This window comes from Myodes glareolus, chromosome 8 (genome assembly GCF_982192425.1).
Source record: "Myodes glareolus chromosome 8, mMyoGla1.1, whole genome shotgun sequence".
Classification (NCBI taxonomy): domain Eukaryota; kingdom Metazoa; phylum Chordata; class Mammalia; order Rodentia; family Cricetidae; genus Myodes; species Myodes glareolus.
Genome location: NC_142033.1, coordinates 23918827 through 23936855, shown reverse-complemented (window position 1 = coordinate 23936855; position 18029 = coordinate 23918827). Strand labels below are relative to the sequence as shown.

The following is an 18029-nucleotide window of genomic DNA, read 5'->3' as shown; positions in this document are numbered from 1 at the left end:
CATTGATTGGTGGAAATATAAAATTTATTATTTCCACAGTGAGTCCCAGCTCTGTCAATAGTTAAGAAAGTCAACAATGTGAATCTCAAAGGTAAGCATGAGAATTTCCACTTCAGAATGTCTTCTTCATTAAACACTGGATACTACATTGTTCCAATTTTGTCAATATACATAGCAGATTGGAAAAATTATTTTTAAATAGTATCTTTATGCATGTAGCACATTAACAAGGTAGTCTCTGAGAAGATAAGAAAATAAATATCGAAATAGTATATAAAACTCGAATAATAGGGAATTTTATACATCAGCATTCCTTATGATTTTTCTATAAGCATAGTATGTCATTTTTTATGTTGAAAATGCCCCAAATACAAATATGATTTAATCCGTAGAATAGAGATATTACTTGCCATTTTTAAATATCACTATGATATAATACTTAGAACCCTGCTTCTTAATCCCCTTCTTGTGTCAGTGTTCACTTGCAGTGTGATAGTAGAGATTCCTATCAATAAGATGGACTCAGGTTGATGTCGGTTAAAAAAATATCCCCTTTTGTAGATGGTACAAATAGTATATAATTTTCCATTTTTATTTTTATTTCTGTTGTGGTTTCTGTTGTTTCATTTTATTGCTTTCTTCATGTGCATGTTGTATTTTATTGTCATGGTGAGTGTAGAAAATCTTCTACAGTTTTATTTATTGAGGAATATATGTATGCTCATCTTTATGTTTATAACTTAGAAAAGTGAACATTTTTATCAGAATAAAAATCCGATGCAAAAGGTTATAAATTTAAATCTTTGGAGAGATCAAGTAGGACAAGCAGATTTTACTATATTCAAAGGATTTTTATTTTCTGAAAAAATATAAAATTTAATATAGTACACTACAAAAACATGTATACAAACTGAAAGCTCACAGAGATGTGGATGGGAACCAAGGCAAAACCACTCATCCTTCCTTGAATATACTTTGAGTCAGGGACATCAGATATCCTGATGCCTTCTGAAGAGTCAGATAGGCCTCACAAAAGTCTCTGATTTGCCTGAAACTAAGTGATTTTGATAAACATATTAACAAAAGACAGAGTTTGACTTTAGTCTCAGACTATTACAAATGCATTATATATTTATATATCTTCTTTTAAATAATTAATTGCAAAACTACAGTAGTCTAAATATTCACATAGAGTTGACCACTCAAACCAGTGAATCTAGCACCCAACTTGAAAAGATGGGACATATTTTTGCCAACTTTACTTTTTCCAATAACATTGAGAGAAGGAACTTGAGTCATTATTATACACACACATTTTTTTTTTTAAAAAAGAAATAGCAGCTTTTTCTAAGTGACAATTACATGGTCATTCTGAATAAGAACATTCAACTATTGATGTGTGAAAGACTCATAAATTAACAAGAAATGAGAAGAAAATTCTTATCTATTTCTTTCTTGATACATTACTATATAATTAACAGCATAATAGAGCAAAAATATTCAATGTAACCAGCTGTGCTATAGCATTGAAATAAAATGATGACTTATTCGAGCTATCAAATTTTAAATAAAGCTACCATTATGATTTTGTTCATTTGTTCATTATTATCTCCATCGTCATCATCTTATCCTTACTTCTTATTTACATTGTGGTTAAACATCTGGCAAAGTTTAAACAAAGATTGTTTATTATCACATTTAGTTTTCCCTCCTAATTTTTAGCAAGAACAAAATGAGACAGAGATATTTTCGACTATGCAACATTGTATACCTACTGACACTCTAACATCTGACTCTCTTTGCCATCTAACGTACCGTACAGGCAAAACACTTCCCAATGGCAAATGTTTCTCATTGTGCTTATGAAAACTCAGTCCAATAGACATACACGTATCTTCTTTACAGCCTTTCACTTCCACATAGAATTCAAATAGCAGACATGCAAATGTGTAAGTGCTCAACTGATTTTAACAGCTCTACTTTAACATGAGATGTGAAAGTTGTATCTCTTTTTATTACACAGAGGTTAGAATTGTTTTATAAACAAAGTTTAGGGTGTTTTGCATTATTTTTGAAAAATACCAAAATGAATAATTCTAGACACACTTGAGTTTTAATAAAATATTTCTGTGTAAATTGTACAATGATTCCATTACTTTAGAATGCTGGGTTAATTAATAAAATACAGGAATTAAAAATCATGCATATTACAATTTTCAAATGCTGAAAATTAGTATCTTTACATTTTACATAATATTATTACATTTCAGGGAGATCATTTATTTTTGTCAGAGTCCATACTAGCGAATGTCATGATTAAATATAAATTATGATTGATAAACATAGTAACTGAGTGACTTCAAATAGAACTAGTCAGTTCAAAGCAATTCTTTGTCATACCTTCTTACAATACAAACCAGTTGCATGTATGAGGATTATGGGATCTATTCTTTAGATCTGGGAGACGGTGGGTAAGAAAATGAATCCACAGGAGAAGAATTCACACTATTGGAATTTGCCAAGTCTAACGCTGAGTGACAGACTCACTACATTTTACAAGAGCAGGCTCCTCTCCCTGATTCACTTCTCACATTTATAGATGAGATTGACACTTTTCAATTGGTGACATGTCCAATGGTGAACAAATATTTTAGAAATGCATTCTTTCCACTTTGGGGGACAGAGCACGTATAATTTAAAGGTCTATTTGTTCTAAAATCATATTGACATTCTTAAGAAACTCTCAACCAAATTTTAGATATGGATGAAAGCTGTGTGACCATTAAGCACTCCAATGAATTACTTTCCCAATGTAACACTGGAATTGCAAAGGGAAAAATAAATTTGATTAAAAATAATTTATATTCTACTTTGAGAAAGCTGAAATAATCACTCCAACTGCCAACCACTTATGTATAAGTGACCTTTCAATAATCTCTGAACATACAGAGTTAGCAAACAATATAGAATGTATTGTGTTTATAGCCATAGAGTTGTGGCGAGTACAAGCTCTAACATGTGCGTTTGTAAACTTTTGTTGTTATGAAGTTCTCGAAATTGTTTTATTACTAACATTTAAAAAAAATTCAAAAGTCAGTGGAGTATAATAAAATCTTCAATTATTTTGTTCAATAGGAATTAGTTTTAACGATCTTATGTTTTTTAATTGTATAAATTCATTTTTTAATGATGATATCTCTCTGTGACTTTTAACGAGACAGTATTACACTGCTCCTTTCAATATTTTCAAAAAATTTCACTAAAGTAATAGAGATTTCTATAATACAGTGTGGATTTACAAATAACTTGTTGTTGTTTTGATCATTTATTACTCATTAACAAAGAAATTTCATACTTTTAAAATGGATGGGAAAGAAAGAAAAAGAGGGAGGGAGAGAGAGAGAGAGAAGTCTGCTTCACACTTGCTTTTCTTACACGGGTTAATACTGAAGAGAAACAAACACTTACAAGAGCAAGGACTATGACCCCCAAAACCCTGACACCTCTCCTGCAGATTTCACTTCTCTCAATGCTTTTACCAAGGTAGCACTGAAAGTTCTGTTTTAAGTTCTGTGCTCCTCAATTACCACATACTAGTCTCCTGGTTTTAGAAGTGTAACAACATAAAATATTGTTCATGTCACTATCATGCTCACTTTTTTGAACATTTCAATACACTGTGTGAACTTTACCTCCAATGACGACCCTCTACTGGTGTAGTATATAGAATCGACTGAAGGAGTAGTAATACTTTTCACTGGTTCTTTAAGTTTAATCAAGGTTATGTAATGGTGGACAGAATGTAATAAAAATGTTAACAAGAGAGCTGGGCGGTGGTGGCGCACGCCTTTAATCCCAGCACTCGGGAGGCAGAGGCAAGCGAATCCCTGTGAGTTCGAGGCCAGCCTGGTCTACAAGAGCTAGTTCCAGGACAGGCACCAAAAACTACAGAGAAACCCTGTCTCGAAAAATCAAAAAAAAATGTTAACAAGAAGTTATTATTTACAGACAAACCTTGAAACAAAATTCTGAGTTAAAAAACATCCCCCCTTTGTACTGTTGGGTCTCACTGGCCGTGGCTACAAAGAAGAGCACAAAGGGAGACATTGAGTGCCTCCGCCTGGACACCAACAGAAGCCAGCACACTCAGATCTCTACAGCTCATAAAACTGTGCCTTAGGGTCAAAGTTGCTGAAGAAAATGTTTTCTGGAACTTAGGAAGGTGTAATTTCATAGTAGGGCATAAGACTATTGGCTAGAACTTCTTAGTCAGAGATAGTAGAATGTATTTGGAAAAACACAAAGGGGATTTCACCTTAGAGGCATTAGCTGATTAGCTGTTTAAACTAACTGGTTGTTTTCAAAATGAGAGAAAAACAACATCGACTTGGACTGAATTTTGTTCTACTGTTTCCTATTTCTCTTATTCATATTACAGCATAGAACACTCTTTCCTGTATACTTCCAAAACTAAAACACCATAAAAAAGGCAAGCAGAACAATATCATATGTATATTCAAACACACGTACACATACACACACACACACACACACACACAGACACACACAAATCCAAGTTTAGTCAGTTCCTGGCCATATTATAAACTATACATACAGTATATACACAATCATTATCTAATATTCTCTGGAAGAGCAACTACAAGTAAATCATATAATACAAAAAGATAAATATACACCCTGTATTGAACTTTTCCTTGACCAAGCAAAACGTTTATATACTATTTTCTATAACTTAACATGTAATTGCATTTAAAATTACAAACTGTTTTTAAGGAATAATCTAATCATATTGCTCTTCAATACACTATGCAGACAATTAAGACTTGAAGTAAACGTCAGTGAAATGCAGCTTTTCTTAGCCCACACATGGCTTTAAAACTTTTCCTTTCAAGTAGATCCCTGGAAGTTTTGAAAGAGGCTACCTTAACAGTCTATAAAGGTGCCGTGTGTTGATATATTTCATGTACTAGATTCTGTGGAAGTAATGGGGGAAGGATTGAGTTCCTATTTTATTATAGAATGTTTATCTCCTTGTTTTCACTTTACGCAGGTTACATTTGTTCATAAAAATGAAGACAATAAGAGGAAGATATGGATACTTTAGTAAAATATTGATTACAAATTCAACGGCTGAGACAATTGCCTCCAAAAGTTTAGAAATCACTCTTTTCCCTTTTCTCCTAGAATTGTTAAAAGAAATCTCAGGGCTGTTTACAAAGTGCAGAGCTGTTCACTTGAAGAAGTGACACACAGAGGTCACACTGGCACCATCCCATTCACCAGCTGCACCTTCATCTCTTGAAGGCTGCTCATGATCTTCTTCTGGTGACCGACCAGAGTTACTCCCAGGCGCCTCAAGTCCCTGCATGAAGAAAGCACACATTGGGTGTATGTATTGATTCAGTTTGTAGCACACCTCAATATTTCACGCTGGTAAAGGGGCATATGTTTTACAGGAAGTAACACAAAATAGTGACAATCTTAGATATTCACAGTCCAGTTTTCAAAGTGTGTTCTAAAACTTAAAAAGATTCTATTTGCAGTAAAAAAATGTACACATTTATTCCTGCGGATGAAAATCCTAATTTAAATGGTACATAGTCATGAAAAATAAATATATATATATATCTTACCAATCAATTCTAAACACAGTGGGTATAGTTTCATTGAACAGCATTGAACAACATCAAACAGCATTTTGGCTAAAGAAATATAAAATGTAATTTAGAGTTTAACACCTTGTCAATTGAAGATTGAAGTATTTTGGGGTCTGACTCATTCCGTGCAGCTATCATACGTGACAGCCAGCCTCACACAATAATTATTCCAACACTGTTTTTGTGACAAAGTTTGTGTCATTTTTTTTTTCCTTTGGATTCAAAGCGCCAGAGTTTCATCTTCTACCGAATCACACATCAGCTTTTATTATTTTTTTGACATTTAGAGAATTCTAAAGACTCTACAAAAATAATTGAATCATACAAAGAAATCTTAAAATATTTGTATTCCTAAATTCACCTGATAGAACATCCAAAACAAACATAAATTTTAAATGCCATTTCATAGACTTTAAAAAGAAATTATTCCTCAAAAGGGTGTTTGGACAAATACAATCAATTCACATATTTGGAAAATTTTAGGAACTAATTATAAGAAAAATTAACTTATAACTCATAATTCTAAGTGACAAATGTCTAGAATTCCTTAGGAAATCACCTTGCTAAAGACATTAATCTAATAATTTCCTTTTTTGTATTCAGTGTCTTAATTTTAATTTTCTTAGCTATCCAATAGTAGTAAAGACAGTGACAAGACATGATAAGTAAAACAGTATTTTCAGGCAATATAAAGTATCTGTTATGAAGAAGATTGAACACCTTGGCTCCAACCTTGTCAGCCTTGGAAAGAATTATCTACTAAGATATTTTCATAATTCTTGTCCTTTTTACAGTTTCTGAATTTTTATGAGAATTTTAGAAATGAGAAACAACCAACATATTACTGATACTAATGACAGTAAAAGGTTTCTTTTCTACAATGTGGATATTAAACATTAATTACGAGATTTCAGCAAACTATATAAAAATAATAATGACTGATGAGGTCCATAATAAAATCATCAACAAAACACAGATTCAATAGAAATGCAATCAGAAAGAAAGATACCATTGTTTTCACAGTAATAGATAATTGAGAATTAAAGTACAAATGAAAATATTTTGGCTATATTTCTTTCAAATTAAATTGGCATTCTCAGGCTTGACATTGGCTAGGTGAGTCTATGCCATTAAAGGCTACTCTGTTCATTGTAGGTTACTTAACAGCCTTCTTGGCTTCTGTTGAACAAAAACTAGACTACAAAGGGAGACTCCTCATTATGAGGGTTCTTCTTCAGACAGTGATGACTTCCTAATGGAAACACTCTCCATATTGAAAACCACATCATTAAGCATAAGAATAACCAGTGATGTTTAATAATCATCCTGTTTTGGGTACTATAATGTATTTAATGGTTACACATAATTTAACAAATTTTTACCTTATGGATAAAGTAGCATAGACTTGGGAAATTTAAATCATTCAGCTGTAGAAAACATCAATAGGCATCTGAGGTAGGACTAAAACCAGAAACCAAAGTTTTAAATCCACAATTTAATTTCTCATCACTTTTAGGGGTGATTTCAGTTAAATAATAAATAAATAAATAAATAAAAATTAAAAAAAGAAAAGGTAAAGAAACACTGAAAGTATAATTGAATATGGGAAATCCCCAAAGAACTGAACACATTTTGTTGTTGTTTTGACTAAAGTTGTATAATGAATCTATATTAAAACATAGTTTGCATTGTTGGGCAATTCTGATTATTCTATATGTTTCATGAAAAATTGCCAAGTGAATGTTTATGGGTGTTTACTAGCAAAGTATAAATCACAGCCAGGACATAAAGGACTTAATTTTGAGTTTGGAAAAAATCAGTTTCTAGTAAAAAAATAAAATTGAGATTAGAAATTATGCTTTAAAATTTATTTTTGTCACATGCATTGTAAAATCCTAAGTGATACATTCAAATTCCAAGGGCCAAGTCTCTATTTAAATAACATGTACATTTAAGTTACATAATTCATTCTTACTCATGTAATCAGAAGAAACAAAATTTAAAGGATAATGATTATGTTTTCTTGCAATGTCTTAAAACCCAAATGTATTGGTTTTCCAACTCAAATGACATGAACTTTTCCATGGAACAACACTTTATTTTGAAGGGTTTGTCTGTGTATATATATTTGTGCCTCATTAATGACTCTTAGCTACAATGACATTGAATTATTAGCTTGGCATATTTTTTCAATATTTAGCTTTGCTAAGGCTGATACAATTATAATTTAGCTGTCCAAAAATTAACTGATCACAAAAGAATCTAAAATGTCAATATATAGAGTATGTTATGCTGAAAAAGGACTGTTTTGAAGAATTGCACTTGGTTACTGAATATGGTTACATAATATGTATTTATGGGAGTCAAAATGAATTTCTCTTCTCAAGTGTTAGAATTAAAGTTGTATACAATCATACTTAGCTAGAAACTTTCATACGGATTTTAAGTTAAATTTGTCCTAATCTTTCTGGTTAAAAACACATAAAATAGCTTTTCAATATCGGTTTATAATCTGATATTCTCTACACACTCAGGCATATGGTCAAAACACTGAAATTATTTTCATCCTCCTTTGCCCTCCCTTTTTCTCTTTCCTACTTCCTGTCATTTATCTCACCATGCAAGAAAAATAAAATTACACAAATGAAGCATTACATTTTAGAAATTGTTGCAAATAATGTATATCTTTTGTAGAATTCTGTGATAATTCTTTAAAACTGATTCGTTACTTTAAGACTTATGAAAATGATATAAAGAAACAAATCAGTATTATTATATGCTTGTAATAAAAAATATCCATAATATCCTTGTTCAGTGGAAAAGAGAGAGAACAAGTATTTATACAACTTAAACTGTTCTCAGACAATGCCTTGGAGAATTAAGTTGCTGCTGTAGATAATTATCTGAAGTTTGAATATCTCTCTTCCAATACTGACAACTGCATTAAAATATTGAAAGTAGTATCATCTCATGCATTTGGATATTTCCAACAGTTTGTTATATGTTTGTTTTCCTTTATGCATACATATATTCATATATATAGGTGCATGTGTGTGCACATATACTCATGTGTTCCTGTGTTTGTGCATGTGGGATATGTATATCTATTCTCAACTCTGTAGACATATATGGATACGAGAGGCTGACATCTGGGTGTCCTCCTAAGCTGCTTATCTACCTTATTTACATTCATTTATCCATTCATTTACTGAACTAGGCCCATCAGTGAACTTAGAGTTTGTTTCTGCAGATAGACTGAAAAGTGAATACCCTGGGATTGGCCTGTCTCCGACCCACACAAATTGCATTAAAAACACTTTCTGCCATATATGGCTTTTATGCGGGTGTTGGGTATCTGAATTCATGATAGCTCAGAAAGTACTTTACCCAATAAGTCATCTCCCAATCACAAGAGATTTTACTTTACTGTCTTCTCCATATCTAAAGTGGGAAGATTTGTAATAATAGTTACATTGTGAGCGACAAGGAAATGACTTCACTCTGGTACAGTGATTTTTGGAAAGAAACAATTTTTGATGGTTTAAGGATACACTTTTTGTCCAGTTTCACTGTGCATCTAAGACATGCCATGTTTGAATAGATTTAGATGTAGCCTCTTTATACCCATTACATTAATTGTATTATGACCACTTGAAATCTGAACAACACTTCAGGTTGTTTTTAGCACTGATACAGCACCCTTAAAAACAGACATATATAGCCAAACATGATTAGAAAGGGAGGTAGAAAACTGTGCATTGACGTGACATGTGTTAAAAGATCAGTAAATACAACGTGGTGCCATTGCTGAGATTGTATTTCAACATCTTTTCAAACATTATTCCACGATACAAAGTAATGAAAAAATACTCTTACTATATTGTGATTCTGAAATAATAGAACAGTTTAAAAAATAAAAAGTGCCTGATATATATGGAGACACCTTCTTAATTACTCAGGATATGATCCACTCATGTGTGTATGTGCAAGACAGGGAGAGAGACAGAGACAGAAAAAGAATCTTCTTGTTCATTCTCCATTGTGCTTTATATACCTTTTAGCATTTTTAGTGGGATCTTCACTGGCTTAATAGTAGAAGGGACACAAGACACTAATGAACACTCACTCGACCACACAGCATTATAGTTTTATCAGTTTTAAAATGGAGCTGTTTACTGTCAATTTTTTTCTGGTTTACTTTTAAAAATCTGAAAAATCACTTATTAGATACTGTTCAAGGCAAATATATTTATCAAGAGAATATTAAATCATTTTGTAGAAATGAGATCTTGTAAAAATTACACTCAGAATGTTTAAATGCATACAGCACAGAGAATAGCAAGGTTTCTTATGCTTGCTTTGAGAACATACTAAATTACGTGTCATGATTTCTTTCACAGTCTGGTGAAGCTATTTGAGTCAGTCTTCACAAATTTGGGATGCAGATTTAGAAAACTGATGTTTTAGAATCGTAAGACACCATCCTTATAACTATTACAGGAATTTATTCAGCTAACAGAAAATTGGTATAATATTTAAATTCACTGGGTTTTGCTCATTTTCTGAATAGTCAAGGTTTGACAGACAGCACTGACCTAAACAGAAATTTACAAAACAACTTTGATTATGTCCTTACTTGAAATTTTTAGTTTCAATTAACCACTGGCCTCCAGCTCACAATTTCCCACGTCAACAGTAACTCACTGCAATTGTACATTATAGTAGAGTCTTGCCAATTTGTACACAACAGCTATTCAAATATCAATACTGTGTACAGACAGAATATGTGGTTTGGAAAAGAAAGACATGCAGAAGCAGAAATATCAAAAGTTCAAAGCTATCCTTATTGAATAGGCCTTACTTCAAGACACATGAGTTATTCGTCTTTATTTCTCATACATGTACTGGCAAATAGTTGAAAAGCAAAGTAACCATTATTAATGTAGTTTTGAACCAATAGTTATAAAAAAGAGAACTGTTTTCAGTCTTTATATTTTAAATTTAATATACACTCAAATTTATCAATCAGTAAAACACAATTTTAAAGTATAGTAGTTTGTACATTTGCCTTTTTGGTTGAATTAACATTTTTCTAAACATTTACATAGTTATATATATGTCAGTCCCTTATTGGCTTCCAGGAATAACATAGTATTACCTTATTACAGTCTTTCATAGGATTAATACAATTAATATTTAGATATTGGGTGATGTCTAGGTATCCAAGGGTATCATCAGGGTGTCTAAGAGCATGTACTTAGTTGTGTGATGACCTCATTTCTTGGGGGTGTTTTTTCTCAGCATAGGACAGTTTTATTTATTTCTCTATGTTACGGTAAAATACTGTACAAATTACTTCTTTTAATCCTTGACCAAAGAAGCAACTGATAATTCCCTATTTTGTGTTAACTTAAAATGATACTTGGACAAATGAAATATACTAACTAGGTACAATGTGGTCATAAAGAGTCATAATAAACAACAGAATTTGCTTCTAATAATGCCAGGCTCTCTAAAAATTTGTCTTCTTTAGAGATAAAGTTCACATGCCCAATTCTCTGTAAAGATTATAGTAATGACTACAGATGTCAGTAATTTGAAACAGTTTACATAAGACAAAATTCTTTGACTTTACTCTTTTGTTTCCAGTAAATGAACTGAAAGGTAAATTGGAACAGGCATTTTAACAAAGGAACAGTTATGAGAAGCTAGAAGAGACTCTTAGACCCTGAGAAAGTACACACATACTGAAGAGATTTTGGAGGTTACAGAAATAAACAGGAAAGAACTTCAAGAAATAAGAAAAAGTGAAACCATGGGATATATTTTGTACCAATAATTGTGTGTAAAAGAATAAACAAAACTAAGACAGATCTAACTATATATATGATATATATTCTTTTAATAAAAACAGAGACATTGTTTAATGCAAATAATTTTATTATGTATTTACAAGTAATCTGACATTGGGTAGAAGAAATACCTACAGTATCATTTTAATATAAAATGACAAATGACTTTAATAAATTAAAATGACCATTTTTACTGAAAAATTAAATAGTAATTATGTAAAAATAGTTTTAAATCATCAGTAATATATTTAAGTATACTGTTTACAGCACAAATGAATTTCTTGAGAATCCAAAAAATAATGGACAAAACATTCATGCTTTCTAGATGTGATTTAATAGTAACTGTGAGAATGGGATTAAGCGAACTAAGAAAGCAAGCCAAGTGGTTGTGATATTATGTATGCTAAGTTATCAGTATGAAGGAAGACAGTGCTCTGATATTAGTCCATAATAAGTAATGGTACCCTGTTACCTTTTGTGGTGATGAGCAATGAATTGAATGAATCAAACAAGCCAAAATGATAGCTAAGGATGTCTACAGAACCAGTCAGTATCAATATTACATGAAGAGATGAAGTTCAGATGGTGTTTTAGTGACTTAGAACATCCTAACCTTTTAAAAATTTTAAAACAAAATTTTAACCTTTACATTTTCAGGTCATTTGAAGTCAGTTATCATGATTTCACAGGTTAAAACATTATTAATTAAGATGTAATCTAGATGGAACCACAATAATAGGACTATTAATTTCACAAATAATGATTAGGCTAAAATAATTACACATAAAGAGCATATAATAAAGTACAAATGACTTTTAGCCTTAAACAATTCGATACTTAGCTCTAGTGAGTTTTATTTAATAGGATTTGCTAAATTGTATCTTAAACGTGCAAACAGAAAAGGGCACAATTGGTTCCACTGAGATTGTACCAAATAACAACACATCAGAGGCAGGCTCTAACATATTCTGAGACTTCAAGAATGTAAGTTGCACCATGTGGATATTAAATGAGCTTCCTGCCAGAGAAACTTGGTTTAAGTAGTTACCTGGTTATTGACTGCAGAAAGCTGTCATTTAGGGGTATGTTCTTTCAGTTTTTGTTTTTTTTTGTTTTGTTACACAGGACTAACCACACCAATTGTGCTTACAGTTTCTTTTGCTTTATATTTACATTCATATAACGTAAGTATCCATATAGAAACTCATCAAGGAAACATAATTTTCCACAACATAAAGTACCAGTACTTTGTCATGAAGTTGTAATTCCAATTATCCAAAACTCAAATATTGTTTGTTTGATGCACAAGAATGCAAAGTTACTGGTCACGGGAAGCATGAACCATGCAGCTGTTAATAATACAGGCTGAAAAAGATGAGGCTTCTTTGAAAGCTGCCACATATGGACACAGCTTAACTGTTCTCCCTTGATTGTATCCACTCTGTTGTCTGCATATACTTTTCTTGCCCCAACATTTATGTAAAAATGATTAGAAAAATTACTCACTCCAAGGTCACCTGAGCCACAGCGTCCATTGAACTGTATCCATTTTCCATGAAAATCTCTGTATACCGGCCCATCTTGATTGCTTCCAGCCATTCACCTACTGATCTGTAGGCCCCAGACCCCAGAGAACCATGCTCAGCCAACAAAGTAGATACCCTAAAACAAATAAAACATAAATATTGCAAGGAGCAAATTGTGAATTTTTATCTGTACTTACAATGTTAAGTCAAATTTCAAGAATCTTTGGGACAATTAAATTATAAGGAAATATACAATCACTTGCATAATAAATAATTCAAAATGGCAGTGGGGGAAAAACAAAAATAACCTTTAGATTTTCATTGTAGACTGCAGATGTGGGCTTATAATAGAGAAATTAGTAAATTATCTGTGAAAAAGAAAATATTTTAAATTTTCATTGTTCATTTTTGATGGCATTAAATTATATTAAATTTATTATGTAAAGTTTTATCTCCAGCTTGCCATAAGCTTGCTTTGAGTTTTCCAGGTTTCTCATACAAGCATAAATTCAACATGGCCAGAATAAAATTCATTTTCTCTACCAACTAACAAGTGTTTCCAATTACAGTATTTGATACAATAGTCCAGCTCTTCCTTTTCCTCATTTTCCCTCACAGTCTATCGTAGTACATTTTATCCATATAGCTTAAAAGTTTCATATTTGACCAATTCTTTTCCACTTATCAACAACTTCATTAAAGAATCCTTCCTGGTATATCTGTATGACTAAACGCACCATGCACTTCTGACACAGAACCTGAAGGATCAAACATGATCTGATCTGAAAGTCCCATTCTGCCGTAAGTCTGAGAACATGCAAGGGTAGGATCAGTCAATAGTCCTACAATTGATGATGCCAGTGTATTACAGATATTCATCATTGCACAATAACACTCACTATGTGTGCAATAGTGATATTAACATCATGGTGGAAATCATCACCTTTCTAAGTGGATTTAATTCAACAAATAGGAAATCACCCCTGGTACTGGAAGTTTACCCAATTACTCAGGGTTAATGAGATCGTGGATCTTAGAGAATAAATAATAACTGCCATTGTACGAAAGCAACATAATTACTAACTGCATTACAAATATTAAAACTTATTTAAAAATATAGATCTTTTCCTTCATCAAAGAAATTTCTCTTTGCAAAGAGTTCATTACAGAAATCCACAACTGATCAAAATTCAGAGAACAAGTGATCATATGGTGCTCAATATCAAATGGCACATCTTCAACACCATTCTTGTATCCATACTCCAAGGGACATTGAAGAAGAGGAGACAAAAAATTGTAAGAGAATTCTTTGGTGAGATTGTGCCCCCTAGAAATGTCAGGAAAGCTATACCCATAGACTCTCAACAACATGGTAGTCTAAACAAGACCTGGGAAAATTAATGTTAACATGGAATTATACACACACACACACACACACACACACACACACACACACACACACACTTGGTGCAATTAAAGAAGTCCAGATCATGCATTTGGGAAATTTTAGAGAGAGACCTAGGGGAAGTACATGGTAGGATTTGGAAGAGGAAAGGGAAAGGAGGAAATGATGTAATTGTATTTAAAGATCAAAAAATGTAAATTAAAATAAAAGACATCTTCTTGTCTCTACCGGAACAACAATATACACTCTAAATTATCTGGAATTCTCCTCTCATTCTCTAGTTCAGAAACAAATACAAGCTATATTTGTATGATGTTTTGATTTTGTCTCTCTCTCATCATCTAGTATGATGACTTCACAAAGGGAAAATATCTAGATCTGCTGGACTAAACCTGGTGTCTTCAGATTTTAGATCACAGCATAATACAAACTGAAAAATATAATATTAGTTGAATGATATACTGATCTCTGGTCATTAATCAAATTTTTATAATAATTTATAAAATACAGATATAAAGAAGGAAATGAGCTAAGAGTTGAATAAATATTAAATTATGGAATCCTCAAAATTTTGCATATTCAAGTCTCAAAAATATTGCCACTTGGGAGAGTTCAATAGAGTTTAGAAAATAAGATCACTAAATGAAAAATATTAAGGAACTTTTAAGATGCTATGGGAGAATGCTCTTATACACCATAAAGATTCATCACTTGTATTGGTTTAATAAACACTGATTGATCTGTAGTCAGGCAGGAAGAATAGGTGGGGCAACTAGACTAGAAAAATTCTGGGAAGAGGAAAGGCAGGGATGCAGTCAGCAGTCAGACACAGAGGAAGCAAGATGAGAATACTGCACTGAGAAAAGGTACAAAGCCATGTGGCTAAACATAGACAAGAATTATGGATTAATTTAAGTTGTCAGAGCTAGTTAATAATTAACCTGTGCTAATCGGCCAAACAGTTTATAATTCATATAAGACTCGGTGTGTTTCTTTAGAACTGAACAACTGTGAGATGGGGCAGAACAGAAACTTCTGTCTACAATGAGATATTCAAATGTTATTTATATAACTACAGGATTCATCAAATCTTGTAATATAAGTGAACGTGGATGATATCCAAGAGCAAACTCCTTGCAGAATTAGTTGTTGTATGTGACTGATTAATTAAAAATGGGTAGTGAATAGTACATACTGAATGCTTACTCTATGCACAAGTCTAATATGTTAAATTCTATAAATTATATATAATAAAATCCTATACATCATATTTAAGAAAATAAGGAAAGATGCTTAAGGAAAAATCAATATAATTTAGAACACTAGAAGTTTTTTTTTTTAATTTTCACCTTTCCTTAGATTCATTTGTGACAATCACCTCAACATCATTCAAATAAGTAGATTAGAGACAGACTTAACACTGTACATCACCATGAGGAATTTAAAAGTATATTTAGGGAAAAACATATAGAATAATTGCTAAGGAGATATAATCTCCAGCTCTTAGTATAGAAAGTTCAAAATACCTCAATAGATTTTTAGGGTTCATTTCTGACTTATGTTGAAATACTTAGTAAACAAGTGTTACATCAAGATCATTGAATTTATACAACTTCATCATAAGCAAACAACTTTATTTAATTCATTTTAATAGGCAGCCATTTTAGCTACTAGCATGATTTCCTTTCTTGTAAAAAATAGACAGTGACATTAAATACACTGAAGCTAATAATCTAGTAAATTTTCTAATTTTGAACCAACTTGATTTTTATTACTGGGAATATTTCAATAATTTTTCTGCAAAAGAGAAAAAAGTACTTTGCAAATATCCAATGTTATTTAAGTACATTCTTATTGTAATTCAGAAAAGTAGAAAATATGGTTATTGGCTTGTATATATTTCATTTACCAGTTTTAAATCTTCAAACGAAATAATAAATTATTAACAAATATCTCTGTACAACCAGATAAAGGTGAAGAGTTTAAGCAGTCATCAATGTTCATAAACTGAATGTTACAATACAACCATATGCTAATGACCAATACTGAAATATATTCTAAAATATTCATGTGTTATCACTACTAGATAGCTAGTTTAAAATGCATCAGGGCTTCATTAACTCCTATAATCTCATTTCTCTACCTGAACCTATGCTCTAGAAACATTTGGATCTTGTTTTCTAAAGCTGTTTCACTGTAGCAAGCATGTGCTCTCTTTTTGACAATGACATATCACACAAATAGGTTAGGTAAAGACATTTATTTTATCAACTTGATCAGATATACTCAGGAAAAATTACTCAAGTCTGGTATTGTACCTGCTTGATGCATTAACCAATGTCTTTAGACTACTTGGGTTTCGTATCAGCTTGTCCAGCATGTTGACTATTTCATCAAACTTGGGCCTGCTATTTCGATCTTTTTGCCAGCAATCCAGCATTAATTGATAGAGAGCAGCAGGACAGTCCATGGGACTTGGCAGGCGGTAGCCTTCTTCCACTGCTTTGATCACCTGCACAAAGCAAAAACAGAACGAGTCCACAATACCACTAATGTAATGGAGGTGTTTGAGAAATTTCCTCCTTCTAACTTTCATCTGTATTTTTACATTTGTGGTACTAACTAGCTTCACTATTTTTGTAAACCATGATCACTTTTATTTGCTCCAAAACAAGACAATAGGAAAGAAGGTACTATTACATACATAATTAAAAATTAGGCCCTTTTCACATGTTAAGAACTAAATGGTAGTGATGGTGCATGCTCTTAGTCCAAGCACTAGAGAGGAAGAGGTAATTTGATCTTTGTGAATTCAAGGCCAGCTTGGTCCACATAGTGACTTGCAGGATAGCCAGGACTATGTGAAAAGATCCCGTGTCAAACAATAAAAACAAAAATAGACCAAAGAAAACAAAACAAAATAAAAACCAAACTTGAGATGAGGTTTACTTATAGTCTTGGTGAAGGATATTTTATCAAACTAACTGCCAAAAAGTAGATCATGTTTTATTTATTCTTGCCTTCTAGTATTAAATAATAATTATATTTTCTAGTGATTCCTCTGAAAATATAATATTTTTTTCTTAAAATTATTTACAGTCACATTTTCAATGTACTAAAATGGCAATTTCATTTCAAAATAGGATTTTGGATGGAAAATGCTGGATAAGTCAAAGGCTAAATTAGCATAACTGTCTCATGTATCATTTAATAATGTCAAGGTCTGACTGTTTATTATTATCTTTGGATTTCTTTCAGGAATTTGAAATGAGTGTCTACTGGCATAGACATTGGGAATATTCATTTTAAACACATATGAGTATCAGTCTATTTGTGGAGAAAAAACATATTACTATTGCTGACATCAAAATATCTAAATACAGAAAAGTATTTATTTGTATTACCAAACAATTTAATGGTGTTTTAACTCATTTATCAAAATATCCCAAAACATTATTAAGGAATATGTTTCTCAAAAACACAATGAATTACCTTTAGCAAATTCAAATGTATTATACCTCAAATAATTTAGGTTTTGTTTAACAAACTGTAAGATAAAATCAGTAAA

The 18029-nt window shown here is 31.8% G+C and overlaps 1 protein-coding gene across 18 annotated transcripts in view; it reads right to left on the bottom strand.

The window, feature by feature from the left end:
* Window positions 1-830: 830 nt before the first annotated feature.
* Epha5 (EPH receptor A5) overlaps window positions 831-18029 on the bottom strand; it is a 307513-nt gene continuing 290314 nt past the window's right edge. For 16 of the 18 annotated variants that reach the window (XM_048446301.3, XM_085691710.2, XM_048446300.3 and 13 more), the window contains 3 exons: window positions 16780-16973; window positions 13037-13192; window positions 831-5383 (listed from right to left, as the gene is read on the bottom strand). In XM_048446301.3, the coding sequence (XP_048302258.2) occupies window positions 5278-5383; window positions 13037-13192; window positions 16780-16973 (456 nt within the window). In that variant the 3' untranslated portion in view covers window positions 831-5277. Of the gene's footprint in view, window positions 5384-10163; window positions 13193-16779; window positions 16974-18029 lie in introns of those variants that run through there. The other 2 variants (XM_048446311.3, XM_048446315.3) reach the window with 1 other exon arrangement.